The sequence below is a fragment of the Erythrolamprus reginae genome, chromosome 6 (genome assembly GCF_031021105.1).
Source record: "Erythrolamprus reginae isolate rEryReg1 chromosome 6, rEryReg1.hap1, whole genome shotgun sequence".
NCBI classification, from domain to species: domain Eukaryota; kingdom Metazoa; phylum Chordata; class Lepidosauria; order Squamata; family Dipsadidae; genus Erythrolamprus; species Erythrolamprus reginae.
This window is the reverse complement of record NC_091955.1, coordinates 6,581,561-6,596,598: the sequence shown is the minus strand read 5'-3', so window position 1 is coordinate 6,596,598 and position 15,038 is coordinate 6,581,561. Positions and strand designations below refer to the sequence as shown.

The 15,038-nt window shown below is 43.9% G+C and overlaps 2 protein-coding genes across 7 annotated transcripts in view; one reads left to right on the top strand and one right to left on the bottom strand.

The window, feature by feature from the left end:
- Positions 1 to 1,286, bottom strand: part of SRPK2 (SRSF protein kinase 2) — a 124,724-nt gene extending 123,438 nt beyond the window's left edge. For 2 of the 5 annotated variants that reach the window (XM_070755117.1, XM_070755114.1), the window contains exons 1-2: positions 969 to 1,137; positions 708 to 792 (exon numbers count right to left, since the gene is read on the bottom strand). In XM_070755117.1, the coding sequence (XP_070611218.1) occupies positions 708 to 792; positions 969 to 984 (101 nt within the window). In that variant the 5' untranslated portion in view covers positions 985 to 1,137. Of the gene's footprint in view, positions 1 to 707; positions 793 to 968 lie in introns of all 5 variants that reach the window. The other 3 variants (XM_070755115.1, XM_070755116.1, XM_070755118.1) reach the window with 3 other exon arrangements.
- Positions 1,287 to 9,204: 7,918 nt separating this feature from the next.
- PUS7 (pseudouridine synthase 7) overlaps positions 9,205 to 15,038 on the top strand; it is a 43,436-nt gene continuing 37,602 nt past the window's right edge. The window contains exons 1-3 of one of the 2 annotated variants that reach the window (XM_070755113.1): positions 9,205 to 9,286; positions 11,693 to 12,083; positions 12,995 to 13,079. In XM_070755113.1, the coding sequence (XP_070611214.1) occupies positions 11,722 to 12,083; positions 12,995 to 13,079 (447 nt within the window). In that variant the 5' untranslated portion in view covers positions 9,205 to 9,286; positions 11,693 to 11,721. Of the gene's footprint in view, positions 9,287 to 9,350; positions 9,447 to 11,692; positions 12,084 to 12,994; positions 13,080 to 15,038 lie in introns of those variants that run through there. The other variant, XM_070755112.1, reaches the window with a different exon arrangement.

The window sequence follows — 15,038 nt, the reverse complement described above, 5'->3', positions numbered from 1 at the left end:
TTGACAGTCAATCTCACATGCTGTTGTGCAAGTGAAATATTTAATCAGAATATTTCATTCATTAAGATCTAGGATGTGTTATTCGAGCATTCCCTAAATTTTGTTGAGCATTATATACATATATTAAAAAAAATACATATATTCTGGAAATTAAATGCCGGGGGGGGGGGGAAAGACCTTACAGGTAAAGGAATAATTTCAGCACCCGGGGTTGGACCTCCTGAAAAACACCGCAAAGGAAGGCCAATTGCAAGATGCCCAACTCCCTTTTCCGACGGTCACAAAATGAGTCCTGAACACGGGGAAAGAAAGAACAGCATTCTTGCAAAGAGATCTCAGACCCCAAAAAAAGTCCCATAGAAAGATTGGGGGCGGGTTGGTGTTGAGATCCTGAAATCTGATGCAAAGAGGAGGAAGGAAGGCCAATTGCAAGATGCCCAACTCCCTTTTGCGACGGTCACAAAACGAGTCCTGAACACGAGAAGAAGAAAAAAGAACAGCATTCTTGCAAAAAAGACCCCAGACCAAAACGTCCCATAGAAAGATGGGGGGGGGAGAGATCCTGAAATCTGATGCAAAGAGGAGGAAGGAGAAGTTTCTTGCCGTGCAAAATGCAAAAAGACAAGCCCCAAATCTACCCCCCTCCCCCGGGAAAAACCACAACAACACAAAAACAACAACACAACCACACAGGTCCACATACTCACTTTTTGTGATGCGGTGGCTGCTTCTCTTTCCTGCCGGGTGCTGCGGGGTGCTTGGGGCGGCGCCTCCGGGCCTGCAAGGCCAGCACTGCCGGACGTTAAAAAGGGAGGAAAGGGGGGGAAAAGAAGGAAAAATAGAGATTATTAGGGGGCAAATCGCCCGCGGGCGCCCGCTTGGCGATGCACGGGTTGCCCACCCGACCGCTATGAAGCGCCCCCCGTCCGGCGACCCGAGGGACCCCTCGCCGGCCCTCCCAGCCGTACCTTTCCGGGAGCTCATCACTCTCCGGCCACCTGGCTTGGCCCGGAGCCCCGCGCGCAGCTCCCTCCGCCGACTCCTCTCCGCTGACTCCGGGCGCCGGTGCCGGGCGCCAACTCGAAGAGGAACAGCGGGGCCGCCTCAAGCCCGGCCGCGCCTGCGCGGTGGAGCCGCGCGGGAGGGGAGGAAGAGAGAGAGAGGCGGAACCGGAGCCGGAGGGGAGGTCGCTAGGCAACCGGAGGGGCCGGGCCTCAGGGAAAGCCACGCTTTTTCTTCCCTCCCCTGGAGGCGCAAGGGGGATGACGTCACCCTCGGGAGCCGGTTAGCTAGTCCAGGGCTAGGCGAAGTTGGCATGTGGACTTCGACTCCCAGAATTCCCCAGCTAGCGTGATTGGCTCGGGGATTCTGGGAGTTGAAGTCCACAAGTCATAGGAGAGCCCACTTTGCCTACCCCTGATGCTAGTCCATCCAATATTTGCAGCTTTTTGGGCGAGAAGGGGGAATTCTCTGTGTGTTGCTTAATCTGAATAGAGCTGGAATGGGACTTTGGAGGTCTTCTAGTTCAACCTCCTGCTTAGTTGATCTCTCTCGATTCCTAAGAGGTCAGTAAGGGGCGTTCATAAGTGCTACAGCGTGCCTTCCGTCCCCAGTCCTAATGTTTTTCTTTTACTCGTATCTATTGTTATACCACGAATCCCAGCAACCAATTAGGTCCAACAGAGTTGGTCTTCTCTGGGTTCCGTCAACAAAACAATGCCGTCTGGCGGGACCCAGGGGAAGAGCCTTCTCTGTGGTGGCCCCAACCCTCTGGAATCAACTCCTCCAGGAGATTAGGACTGCCCCCACCCTTTTTGCCTGTCGTAAACTCTTGAAAACCCACCTATGTCACCAGGCATGGGGAAATTGATATACCCCTCGGCAGTGTTCCCTCTAATTTTTTGGGGGGGGTGGGCAGAAAAGTATAATGTCTGAGCGGCAGTCCCTTCGGGACTGGGCGGCACAGAAATAATAAACAAACAAACAAATAAATAAATAAAAAACCCACCCTGTTTTGCCTCAGAGAATTTCAAAATAAAACACTGTACTGTGTGTCTATAACAGTGAGCTGATAATAGGGCAACTCTATCAATATCAAAATGCCACTTAAATAGTTGAGCTAGTTTCAAACTAGATTTTGATTTTCTTTCTCTCTTCCTTACTCCCATTCTTTTTCTTTCTCTTTTCCTTCCTCTCTTTTTTCTATCTGTTTCTCTCTCTTCCTCTCTTCCTCTCTCTCTCCTTCCCTCTCACTCTTTCCCTCTCAGCATCTGGGCAGGTTTGGAAAACTCTGAGTTGATGATGATTTTTAAGTGAGCGATTGCTCACTGCTCAGCTTAGAGGGAACTATGCCCCCCGGCTGTTCCACGTTATATTTGATTTGTTTGGATTGCATGATAGTTTCTTAATAAGGGTTTTAAATATTAGAAACATAGAAATATAGAAGACTGACGGCAGAAAAAGACCTCAAGGTCCATCTAGTCTGCCCTTATACTATTTCCTGTATTTTATCTTACAATGGATATACAGTATGTTTATCCCAGGCATGTTTAAATTCAGTTACTGTGGATTTACCAACCACGTCTGCTGGAAGTTTGTTCCAAGGATCTACTACTCTTTCAGTCAAATAATATTTTCTCACGTTGCTTTTGATCTTTCCCCCAACTAACTTCAGATTGTGTTCCCTTGTTCTTGTGTTCACTTTCCTATTAAAAACACTTCCCTCCTGAACCTTATTTAACCCTTTAACATATTTAAATGTTTCAATCATGTCCCCCCTTTATTGTTTTTTTTAATATTGGATTTGTATTTTGTATTGTCTGTTGGGAGCCACTCTGAGTTCCTCTGAGAGGGGCGGCGTACAAATCTAATTAATTAATAATCTTTCTATATCACCAATAGTACTTGACAAAACAAACAAAAAAACAATTATTATTTTTTTTTGCGAAACCAGCCCATAGTGAACAATGTGTTTGCTTAGTGCAGTGTTTCCCAACCGTGGCAACTTGAAGATATTTGGACTTCAACTCCCAGAATTCCCCAGCCAGCGAATGCTGGCTGGGGAATTCTGGGAGTTGAAGTCCAGATATCTTCAAGTTGCCAAGATTGAGAAACACTGGCTTACTGACCCTAGGGCTTGCTTAATGATAACAGCACCCAATCTTTCATGGTTTTCGACTGGCCATTACATACGACTGCTGATTTGTCTTCACTCTATGTCAGCTGCAGAGACATAGTAAATAGGTCTGATTTCCCAACACCCTGATATCTCAATAACACGCTAAGAATCTCTCAACCTTGTTGCGTTTCAAATGGAGACTCAAAATGAAATGAAAAGGCTGCTTAATGGTGTGCTATCCAGTTCAAACTTGTGGGCATCCTTGGGGCTCTCTGAGTTTGGTGGTTTTTTCATGCAAACGTTTTATTACCCAACTAAGTAACATCATGAGTGCTAGAGGTGAATGAGGATGCTCTCTGTTTATCTAAAAGAGGCTAACCTATTTTACAGTGCTGGTGGGTGTGTTGGTGCTTGGGTGGGTGTGTTCTTGGTGGTTCCTTTGATTAGGTTGTTTTGACTGTTTGATTGCCTGCATTAATATATTTCCCTGATTGGAGAATTGTTTACTTCTTGATTATTGGTCTAGTGTTAATCATAATTTTAATCTCTTCTCATCTGGGTATTAACTGGACAGCGTGGAGGTGTTGTGGTCTTTGTGTTTCCTTTTTGGCTTTTTGATTTTGAACTGTGATAATCCTATTATTTTACTATGGCAGTGGAAGTGAGGATGCATCACAATTCTCTAAATTCAAGTGTTCTTGACCTCGTTTCTAACTCAATCCTGATTTAATTGTGAATATGTTTAAGTGCATAAGCTAAATGCTGATGGTTTATTCGAGTCTTCGGAGAGGGGCAGCATACAAATCTAATAAATTATTATTAGTAGTAGTAGTAGTATACGGACACCATGTTTGACTCTCAATGTTTACCATTCCTTTCAAAAATATGTATTTTTTATTTTTATTTATTTATTTATTTGGTTGGTTGGTTGGTTGGTTGGTTGGTTGGTTGGCTGGCTGGTTGGTTGGTTGGTTGGTTAGTTAGTCCAATACACAATAATACACAATGAAGGTTATATAGGATATACTTGAGTAAAATGTATTAGAGAAAGAAAAGAAGAGAAAATATAGGAATAAAATGAATCTATGAGAGACTAGCAGAAAGGATATCGGGATAGAAGAGAAGATATAGGAGATATAGGAGAGACTATAGGACAGGGGACGGATGGAACGCTAGTGCACTTATGTACACCCCTTACTGACCTCTTAGGAATCTAGAGAGGTCAACTGTGGATAGTCTAAGGGTAAAGTGTTGGGAGTTAGGGGATGATAGCCCGGTAATGAGTTCCACGCTTCGACAACTCGGTTACTGAAGTCATATTTTTTACAGTCAAGTTTGGAGCGCTTAGTATTAAGCTTGAATCTGTTGTGTGCTCTTGTGTTGTTGTGGTTGAAGCTGAAGTAGTCTTTGATGGGCAGGACATTGCAGGATATGATCTTGTGGGCAATACTTAGATCATGTTTAAGGCATTGTAGTTCTAAGCTTTCAAGACCCAGGATTGTAAGTCTAGTTTCATAGGGTGTTCTGTTTCAGGTAAAGGAGTGAAGGGCTCTTCTGGTGAAGTATCTTTGGATACTTATAAGGGATAAAATTATACGAATAAGGGAGAAAATTATTGGGGGACTAGACAACACCTCTATAATTAAATACGAGAGTGAGTTTAGGGATGATTTTCAGTCCAGGAAAGGTAATGTTTTGGCTTTGAGAACACATCTCCACTACTATTAATCTTCTCAGCAGTCCCATCACCCATCTCCTCCCACTAATGACTGTAACTTGTCGCTTGTATCCTTACAATTTACATTAATATTGATTATTTCCTGATTGCTTATTTATACCCTATGACAATCATAAGTGCTGGGCCTCATGATTCTTGACAAATGTATATTTTCTTATGTACACTGAGAGCATATGCACCAAAGACAAATTCCTTCGGTGTCCAAGGACACTTGGCCAATAAAAAATTCTATCTATCTTTTTAGTAATGGCTGGTTTTAATTTAAATACCGTGTTGGAGGTAATTGGAAATATTTGCTCCTTTTCTTTTCCCCTAATGCTCTTTTTCTTTTCTCTTTTATTCTAAAGGGCATTTATTAAGGAAGAGGGTTTAAAGCACATATGAAAATTGATATGGAGATTTTTGAGAAAATTGAAACATTTCGATCTAATTAATTTGATGTGAATAAGAAAAGTAACAGCTTAAAATGTATACAGTTTAAAAAAAACCAACAACACTTTTTTTATCATATAAGGAATTGGAATCATTATTTTTTGGTCCAGATGTTAAATTGTAAGGAGGTGGCATTGGTTAGTCTGTGTATACCGAAATTGCAAAAATGATATGTTGTAAATTAATTTGAAATTAATGGTATCTTTTTTTCTGTACACATGATTGGAGAAGAAGAAAAAAAATCCCCCCTCCCCCCCAAAATTCAATCTATCTATCTAAAAATATTAGGAATATTTTTGTTAAAAGATGGTTTCCAGTCAATGATTTTTTTTCTGTTCATAACATAACTATCTCAGGGACCGCCTTCTGTTGCACGAATCACAGCGAGCGACCACTTAGGTCTCACAAGGTCTTCTCCGGGTCCCGTCAACTAAACAATGCCACTTGGCGGGACCCAGGGGAAGAGCCTTCTGTGTGGCGGCCCCGGCCCTCTGGAACCAACTCCCCCCAGAGATTAGAATTGCTCCCACCCTCCTTGCCTTTCGTAAGCTACTTAAAAACCCACCTCTGCCGCCAGGCATGGGGGAATTGAGATACTCTTTCCCCCTAGACCTTTACAATTTTATGCATGGTATGTCTGTATGTATGTTTGGTTTTTATAATAATGGGTTTTTAACTGTTTTTAGTATTCGATTATTATTATATGCTGTCTTATTACCGCTGTTAGCCGCCCCGAGTCTCCAGAGAGGAGCAGCATACAAATCCAATAGATAGATAGATAGATAGATAGATAGATAGATAGATAGATAGATAGATAGATAGATAGATAGATAGATAGATAGATAATAAATTACCATGATAGGCAAGGCCAGTCAGAAAATTGCCAGAAACCAGATGGATAAGATTTTATATAGTTATGAGCAGTCCTCAACTTACAACGGTTTGTGTGTGTGAGTTTGTGTGTGTGTGTGTGTAAAATATTGTAAAATCTCTGGAGTCCATCCGAAACTATCTTTTACTCCAAAGTCTTCCTCTGTCATTGCCTTTCCGCATAGCTGGCACTCCATAAAAGCACTGAATGCATATACCTAAATATTATATTTTTATATTTTCTAAAGCCACCCAATGGGTCATTCAGCAACATTGCTAGATAAAAATAATAATAATAATAATCCCAAAATTGAATGCTTCGCTTTGCATCATTCCAGGCTCCCCTTTAATTAAAATGTTAATTAAAGAACTCAAGAAACAATTAAGGTTAGGCACACCAAAAGGTGTCTGAAGAAACACCAGTACACACAGATGACTTGGGGGCTTTTTCACTTCATGGGTCACAAAAAAACCCTCTTAAAGGTGGCTCTGATGTGCTGCCAACGGTGTCCCATCATGAAGTCTAAAGACTTCCTGCATGAGGCCTTTGATTGTTTTTTTTGCTGACATAGAAACTCATAGTCAGATTTTTAATAACAGAAAATAATCCGCAATTAAAAGTAATCTCAGCCCATAGAAGGAGAAAAGGCATTGGAAAGATTTCAGAAGGGAGACTTTCTAGTTTTTCACAGTAAATATTGGGATTGTGGGCTGTGTGTCCTATCTATCTGTCTGTCTGTCTGTCTGTCCGTCTACAGTATCTCTCTATCTCTCTCTCTCTCTCTCTCTCTCTCTCTCTCTATCTATCTATCTATCTATCTATCTATCTATAGTATCTCTCTATCTCTCCATCTATCTACAGCAGCGGTCCCCAAACTACGGCCCAGGGGCCGGATGCGGGGCCCGGTGAAGCAATTTATCCGGCCCGCAGCAGCACACGAGATTTTACCTGGAGCCTGGCATTGGAGAGATAGAGTGAGTGTGAGAGAGAAAGAAATCAAGAGAGAGAGAGAGAAAGAAAGAAAGAAAGAGGGAGAGATAGAGAGAGAAAGGAAGAGGGAGAAATAGAAAGAGAATGAGTGAGTGAGAGAGAGAGAAAGAGAGAGAAAGAGGGACAGAGAGAAAGAGAAAGAAAGAAAGGAATAGAGAGGGAGAGAGAAAGGAAGTGGGAGAGATACAAAGAAAGTGAGTGAGAGAAAGAGAGAGAGAGAGAAAGACAGAGAGAGAGAAAAAGGAGAGGAAGGAAGAGAGAGAGAAAGAAAGAAAGAGAAAACCCGGCAAGGAGTTGGGGACTTGCTCCACTTCACTTCCTCCTCCTCCCTCAAGGCGGCGGCATTAAGAAAACCGCAGTTTTTTTATATTCCGGCCCTCCAACAGTCTGAGGGACAGTGAACTGGCCCCCTGTGTAAAAAGTTTGGAGACCCCTGATCTACAGTATCTATCTATCTGTCTGTCTGTCTACAGTATCTCTCTATCTATCTGTTTATCTATCTATGTACAGTATCTATCTATCTATCTTTCTATCTACAGTATCTCTCTCTCTCTCTATCTACAGTATCTATCTATCTATCTAACTATCTATCTACCTACAGTATCTATCTATCTATCTATCTATCTATCTACAGTATCTCTCTCTCTCTCTATCTACAGTATCTATCTATCTATCTATCTATCTACCTACCTACCTACCTACCTACCTATACATCCATCTATCACTCTATAACTTATCTCAATATCTCTTTATTATCTGTCTCTAACTTTCTCGCATCTCTCTATTATCTCCATCCATCATCTCTCTATATCTCTATTTATTATCTCTCTCTCTCTCATCTCTCATCTATATCTATCGCTATGTACCTATTTATCTATCATCTATATATCTCTATATTGTCTCTATTATTTCATCTCTCTATACATATGATTTGATTGCTTATTTGTATCCAGGCTATGATTAAGTGTTGTACCTTATGAATCTTGACAAACATATTTTGTCTTTTTATGTACACTGAGAGCATATGCACCAAGATAAATTCCTTGTGTGTCCAATCACACTTGGCCAACAAAGAATTCTGTTCTGTTCCGTTCCATTCCTCTATTCTATTCTATTCTATTCCAAGTTGGAAAGAAAATCTTCCAGGAATAGAATAGAATAGAATTTTATTGGCCAAGTGTGATTGGACACACAAGGAATTTGTCTTAGTGCAGATGCTCTCAGCGTACATAAAAGAAAAAAATACATTTGTCAAGAATCATGTGGTACAACACTTAATGATTGTCCTAGGGGTCAAAGAAGCAATGAAGAAACAATCAAGATTAATAAAAATCTTAGGATACAAACGACAAGTTACAATCATACAATCCTAAGTGGGAGGAAATGGGTGATAGGAATAATGAGAAAAACTAGTAGAATACCGTAGTAGTGCAGACTTAGTAAATAGTTTGATAGTGTTGAGGGAATTATTTGTTTAGCAGAGTGAGGGCGTTCGGGAAAAAACTGTCCTTGTGTCTAGTTGTCTTGGTGTGCGGTGCTCTGAAGCGACGTTTTGAGGGTAGGAGTTGAAACAGTTTGTGTCCAGGATGCGAGGGGTCAGTCAATATTTTCACAGGCCTCTTTTTGACTCGTGCAGTCTATAGGTCCTCAATGGAAGGCAGGTTGGCAGCCATCGTTTTTTCTGCAGGCATCTTCCAGGGAGAAGGCAATAATAGCAGATCTCCTCTATTACACCACCCAGAAAAGTATGGGTGCAGTCACAGAATAACAAGAGCTGGAAGGGACCTTGGAGGTCATCTAGTCCAACCCCACCTCACCCTCCAAAATCCAGGAGACCCTACACCATTTCTGACAGAATGACAGGCCAGTCTCTTCTTCAAAGCCTCCAGGGATGAAGAAGACAACCCCACCCACCCCCGTTGCTTCTGCATCCAACGCACCCACCCAATGCAAAAAGCCGGGGCGGGCCTTACGCAGAAGCCCCGCGTTGCCCTCCGGAGCTCCGCCTTGGCCCGCCCATGCTTGCTTCTCCCCTGCCCCGGAACGGTTCAAACTGCAGGCCCCGAGCCGAGGTGGGCCTTCCCGTTCCCTGCCCCGGACTCTCTCTCTCTCCGCTTCCCTCCACGAATAGAGCCCGGTAAGCGCGCCTGGCTGGGTCCGGAAGAGGAGGAGGAGGCGCCATTAGATCCAGCCCAGCCGGGAATCGCCGCGGCGGCTCCCCTTGCAACCGGCGGGGCCTTATTGGTGGATGCCTCGGCCCAGGAGGGAGCTCTTCTTTCCCCTTGCAAACGCTGGGAGTAAGGCGGGGGGCGCTGAGTTTGAGGGGCTTCTGGGAGCGGGGCTGGGGCCTTTGTGCGACTGTATTCCCTAGTGGTGCTGGGCCTTCCTCCCCGGACGGAGGAAGAGCAGTGGATTTGTTGATTCCCTTGGAAATCTCTCTCTCTCTTGTATTTACCTCTGTCTTCTATTTCTAACATCTATCCATGTAACATCTATCCATCACCTGTCTTATCTCTACTGTCTGTCTTTGTCTGTCTATCACATATCCATGTATTTATCTTTGTCTTCTATCCATCATCTATTCTATATCATCTATCTATCTATCTATCTATCTATCTATCTATCTATCTATCTATCTATCTATCTATCTATCTATCATATCTATCTATCTATCTATCTATCTATCTATCTATCTATCATAGAATAGAATTTTTATTGGCCAAGTGTGATTGGACACACAAGGAATTTGTCTTGGTGCATATGCTCTCAGCGTACATAAAATAAAATATACATTTGTCAAGAATCATGTGGTACAACACTTAATGATTGTCATAGGGGTCAAATAAGCAATGAAAAAGCAATATTAATAAAAATTATCTATCTATCCATCCATCCATCCATTTACCTCTGTCTTCTATCCATCACCTATCTCTACCATCTATCCACATACCATCTATCCATCACTTGTCTATCTCTACAATATGTCTGTCTGTCACATATCCATGTATTTATCTATATCTTTTATTCATCATCTATCTCTACCATCCATCCATCCATCCATCCATCCATCTATCTATCTTTCTGTCTGTCTCTATCATCTGTTTCTATCATCTATCCATGTACCATCTATCCATCACCTTTCTCTATTATCTATCTATATCTGTCTATCTTATATCCATGTATGTCTGTCATCTATCTATCTATCTATCTATCTATCTATCTATCTATCTAGATAGATAGATAGATAGACAGACAGACAGACAGACAGACAGACAGACAGACAGACAGACAGACAGACAGATAGATATAGACATTTGGAAAAAATAATTTCCCCACTCAGACTATTTGATCAGAGAAATTTTCCCTCATAAATTGGTATTTTTTTATTATACATGGTATGTTTGTGTGTATGCTTGCTTTTAATAATGAGGTTTTTAGTGTTTTTTTAAATTATTAGATTTGTTCTTACATTGTCTTTGTTATTGTTGTGAGCCGCCCCGAGTCTATGGAGAGGGGCGGCATACAAATCTAATTAATAAATAAATAAATAATATTAATAATAATAATAATAAAGTTTTGCTTTGCTTTGCTTATACTTTTCTAATTTGTAATTTATTTATTTTATCATTGTCCTTTTCTCTAGCCCTAAATTGGTTATAAAATACTTCTAGGATGTCCATCTAGCAGGAGATTTTATAACTGAACTAACTTAAGAAGTATTAGGAATGCAATGGAAGGTGTCACATTATTTCCATATTTTCAAGGACTGAGGAATGTCTTGATTTAAAACCACAATCTTCGCTGTGACTTGTCAGAAATAAAGGCCCATTGATTCAGGCCGCTGGTAATTTGGAGAATCGGTGGGGGCCCATGTTACACCAACACTTCGCAGTCTGCATTGGTTGCCGATCAGTTTCCGGTCACAATTCAAAGTGTTGGTTATGACCTATAAAGCCCTTCATGGCACCGGACCAGATTATCTCAGGGACCACCTTCTGCTGCACAAATCCCAGCGGCCAATTAGGTCCCACAGAGTGGGTCTTCTCCGGGTCCCGTCAACTAAACAATGTCGCTTGGCGGGACCCAGGGGAAGAGCCTTCTCTGTGGCGGCCCCGGCCCTCTGGAACCAACTCCCCCCAGACATTAGAATTGCCCCCTCCCTCCTTGCCTTTCGTAAGCTGCTTAAAACCCACCTCTGCCACCAGGCATGGGGGAACTGAGATACTCTTTCCCCCTAGGCCTTTACAATTTTATGCATGGTATGTCTGTATGTATGTTTGGTTTTATAATAAGGGTTTTTAACTGTTTTAGTATTGGATTATTATTATATGCTATTTTATTGCTGTTGTTAGCCGCCCCGAGTCTGTGGAGAGGGGCGGCATACAAATCCAATCAATCAATCAATCAATAAATTTCCTTTTTTTAACCCTCTGGACATACGTAGAGGGTGAAAAAGGACTCTCTTCCGAACCATGAGGGACGGTAAGTAGATTTTACCGCTGCTGCGGAGTATACTAATAATGTCTTTCTCCCACCTCTGCAGAATTATTCCACCATCTGTATGTGCTAACAATGGAAACGGCGGACTCAGAAACCGTATCCAGGAAGCGGGTCCATCCCGAAGGCGATCAAGATGATGTGGACGACGTTAAAAAGCGGAAGTTCTCCGAAGAGCTCCCAACGGAAAAAGATCAGGAAGCCAAAGTTGGCTCGGAGCCGCCGAAAAGCCCTCTGGTCAAAGAATCCAAAGGAGACGTAATTTCGAACGAAGAAAATCCGGTCGGAGCAGAGGAAGAAGAATTGGCGGAAAGTGAGGGGGAGCGCGAGCCGGATAAATTTGCTGACCTGATGAAACACGGCTTGATGGAGCAGGATGTGGGCATCCAGAAATTTGCTAGTTCACACAAGGGTTTCCTCGGAATATTAAAAGAGAGGTAATACTGAACGGGTCAGTCTGACGAGAATTGCATTATGGGTAGGCCTCCATTTACCACACCAGCCAGGCCCGGCGAGGAGAAGCCTCTGTGGGGCCTCTCTAGGAATCTCCTGGGAGGAAACAGGGCCAGAAAAGGCAGGGAGAAGCCTCTGTGGGGCCTCTCTAGGAATCTCCTGGGAGGAAACAGGGCCCAGAAAAGGCGGGGAGAAGCCTCCGTGGGGCCTCTCTAGGAATCTCCTGGGAGGAAACAGGGACGGAAAAGGCGAGGAGAAGCCTCCGTGGGGCCTCTCTAGGAATCTCATGGGAGGAAACAGGGCCGGAAAAGGCGGGGAGAGGCTTCCGTGGGGCCTCTCTAGGAATTTGGGAGGAAACAGGGCCTCCACCCTCCCTGTGGTTTCCCCAATCGAACCCATTATTTACTTTTACATTGATTCCTAGGGGAAAAATTGCTTCTTCTCACAAACATTTCTACTTAAGAACCTGGTCACGGAACGAATTAAGTTTGTAAGTAGAGGTACCACTATATTTGGCTCCACGTGTTGCTACTAATACTGTTGAGGATGGCGCACCGGTAGCAAAAATTGTGCTGCGTGCCCAGCTCCGGTTCTGTGTCCCTGTGTGTGTGTGTCCCAATGTGTTTTTGTTTCCGCGCACGCACAGGAAACAAAATCTCACAGGGGGACGCCCACACGCGGAAGATTTCTGCAATTCCGTTTTGCTTCTGCGCATGCGCGGAAGCAAAAAACCCCACCAAAATCTTTCGCGCACGTGTCCCAACGTGAGAGAATGCACAAAGGTGACCTGTGCACTCCCATTTGCGAACCGGTAGGGGAGGTAAGTGAATACTATACCGGGATGTACGCATGGCACTTTCTGCATTGACTTAATCTGTCTTGTGTCTCCTCTTAGATACTCCGATTTTGTGGTTCACGAAATAGGAAAAGAAGGGGAGATCATTCATTTAGATGACCTCTCGGTGCCGGTAGATAAGGAGGTAAATTGTCTTTCTGTTGCTCTGTGATAAAATAAACTTTGAACAAGAAGGTGCTCTCATAGGTGCTATGAATGTCACAGTTTTTTTTAATTAATTTATTATTATTATTATTTATTAGATTTGCATGCCACCCCTCTCGAAGACTCGGGGCGGCTCACAACAATAAACACAGTACAAATCCAATAGTTAAAAGAATTTAAAACCCTTAATATAAAAGCAATCATACATCTCATACAAACCATGCATAAAACGGAACGGTCCAGGGGAATCAATTTCCCCATGCCTGACGACAGAGATGTGTTTTAATTCGGGGCAAAGTGCCAACGATAGCTCATCTTGGATAAATTTTGCAGTAGGGTTGATATTATTGGAGGGGTCTGTAATATGGTAAATGATTTAGCTTTACTAGATAAATGGTCAAAGAAATGGAAACTGCCGTTTAATGTTTCCAAATGTAAAATAATGCACTTGGGGAAAAGGAATCCTCAATCTGAGTATTGCGTTGGCAGTTCTGTGTTAGCAAATACTTCAGAAGAGAAGGATTTAGGGGTAGTGATTTCTGACAGTCTCAAAATGGGTGAGCAGTGTGGTTGGGCGGTAGGAAAAGCAAGTAGGATGCTTGGTTGCATAGCTAGAGGTATAACAAGCAGGAAGAGGGAGATTGTGATCCCCTTATATAGAGCGCTGGTGAGACCACATTTGGAATACTGTGTTCAGTTCTGGAGACCTCACCTACAAAAAGATATGGACAAAATTGAAGGGGTCCAAAGACGGGCTACAAAAATGGTGGAAGGTCTTAAGCATAAAACGTATCAGGAAAGACTTCATGAACTCCATCTGTATAGTCTGGAGCAGTGTTTCCCAACCTTTTTTGAGCCGCGGCACATTATTCATATTTTCAAAATTCTGGGGAACACTGAACAGAGGGGGGGGAGGGGCGGCTAAAGAAAAGTTTTGACCAAAAAAAATCTTCCTCCATTTCGCTCTTTCTCCCTCACTCTTTCTCTCTCTTCCTTCCTTCCCTTCTTTCTCTCTCTCCATCCCTCTTTCTTTCTTCCTCTCTTTTTTGCTCTCTTTCTCTCCCCCTCCTTCCCTCCCTATCTTGTCTAAGGTGAGGAGAAAGAGGCGGAGGGGAAAGAAGGCGACGGCAGCGGGACCTGCAGCTCGGTGGGCGTCTCCTCGTGGGATGGAATCCTCTCTTTCTCATGCTACTCCCACCATGGCTGCGCGCAGTCCCGGCGCCCCTGGCTGAAGGTCGTCCTGTGGCTGGTCTTGGGCTTTACGGTTGCTTCCTGGTTCCCTCTCCTCCCACCGCCTGTGTCTACCACCAGCGCCTCATTCCTCGGGCCGGAGCTGCCACTTCCTTCCAGGCAGCCCAGCCACGCTGCCGTAGAAAGTGCAGAGGTTATTTCCGCCGCCTCTGCCTCCACTCAGGGAGCCATCGTGGTTGAGCTGAGCGAGAGGAAAAGGCGCGGTGACCACGGTGGCTCCCTGAGTGGAGGCAGAAGCGGTGGCAATAACCTCTGTGCTTTCTACGGCAGCGTGGCTGGGCTGGCCGGAGGGAAGCGGCAGCTCCCACTCGAGGAACCCACGGCAACGGCCGCCGGCTTGGTGGGAGGCGACAGCGGGAGACACAGGCGGTGGGAGGAGAGGGAACCAGGAAGCGACTGTGAAGCCCAAGACCACCCACAGGACGACACTCAGGCAGGGGCGCCGGCAGCGCCCCGCCCAGCTGGAGCTTCCCTAGGAGCTTCGCGGCACACCTGACCGTGTCTCGCGGCACACTAGTGTGCCGCGGCACACCGGTTGGGAAACACTGGTCTGGAGGACAGAAGGAAAAGGGGGGACATGATCGAAACATTTAAATATGTTAAAGGGTTAAATAAAGTTCAAAAGGGAAGTGTTTTTAATAGGAAAGTGAACACAAGAACAAGGGGACACAATCTGAAGTTAGTTGGG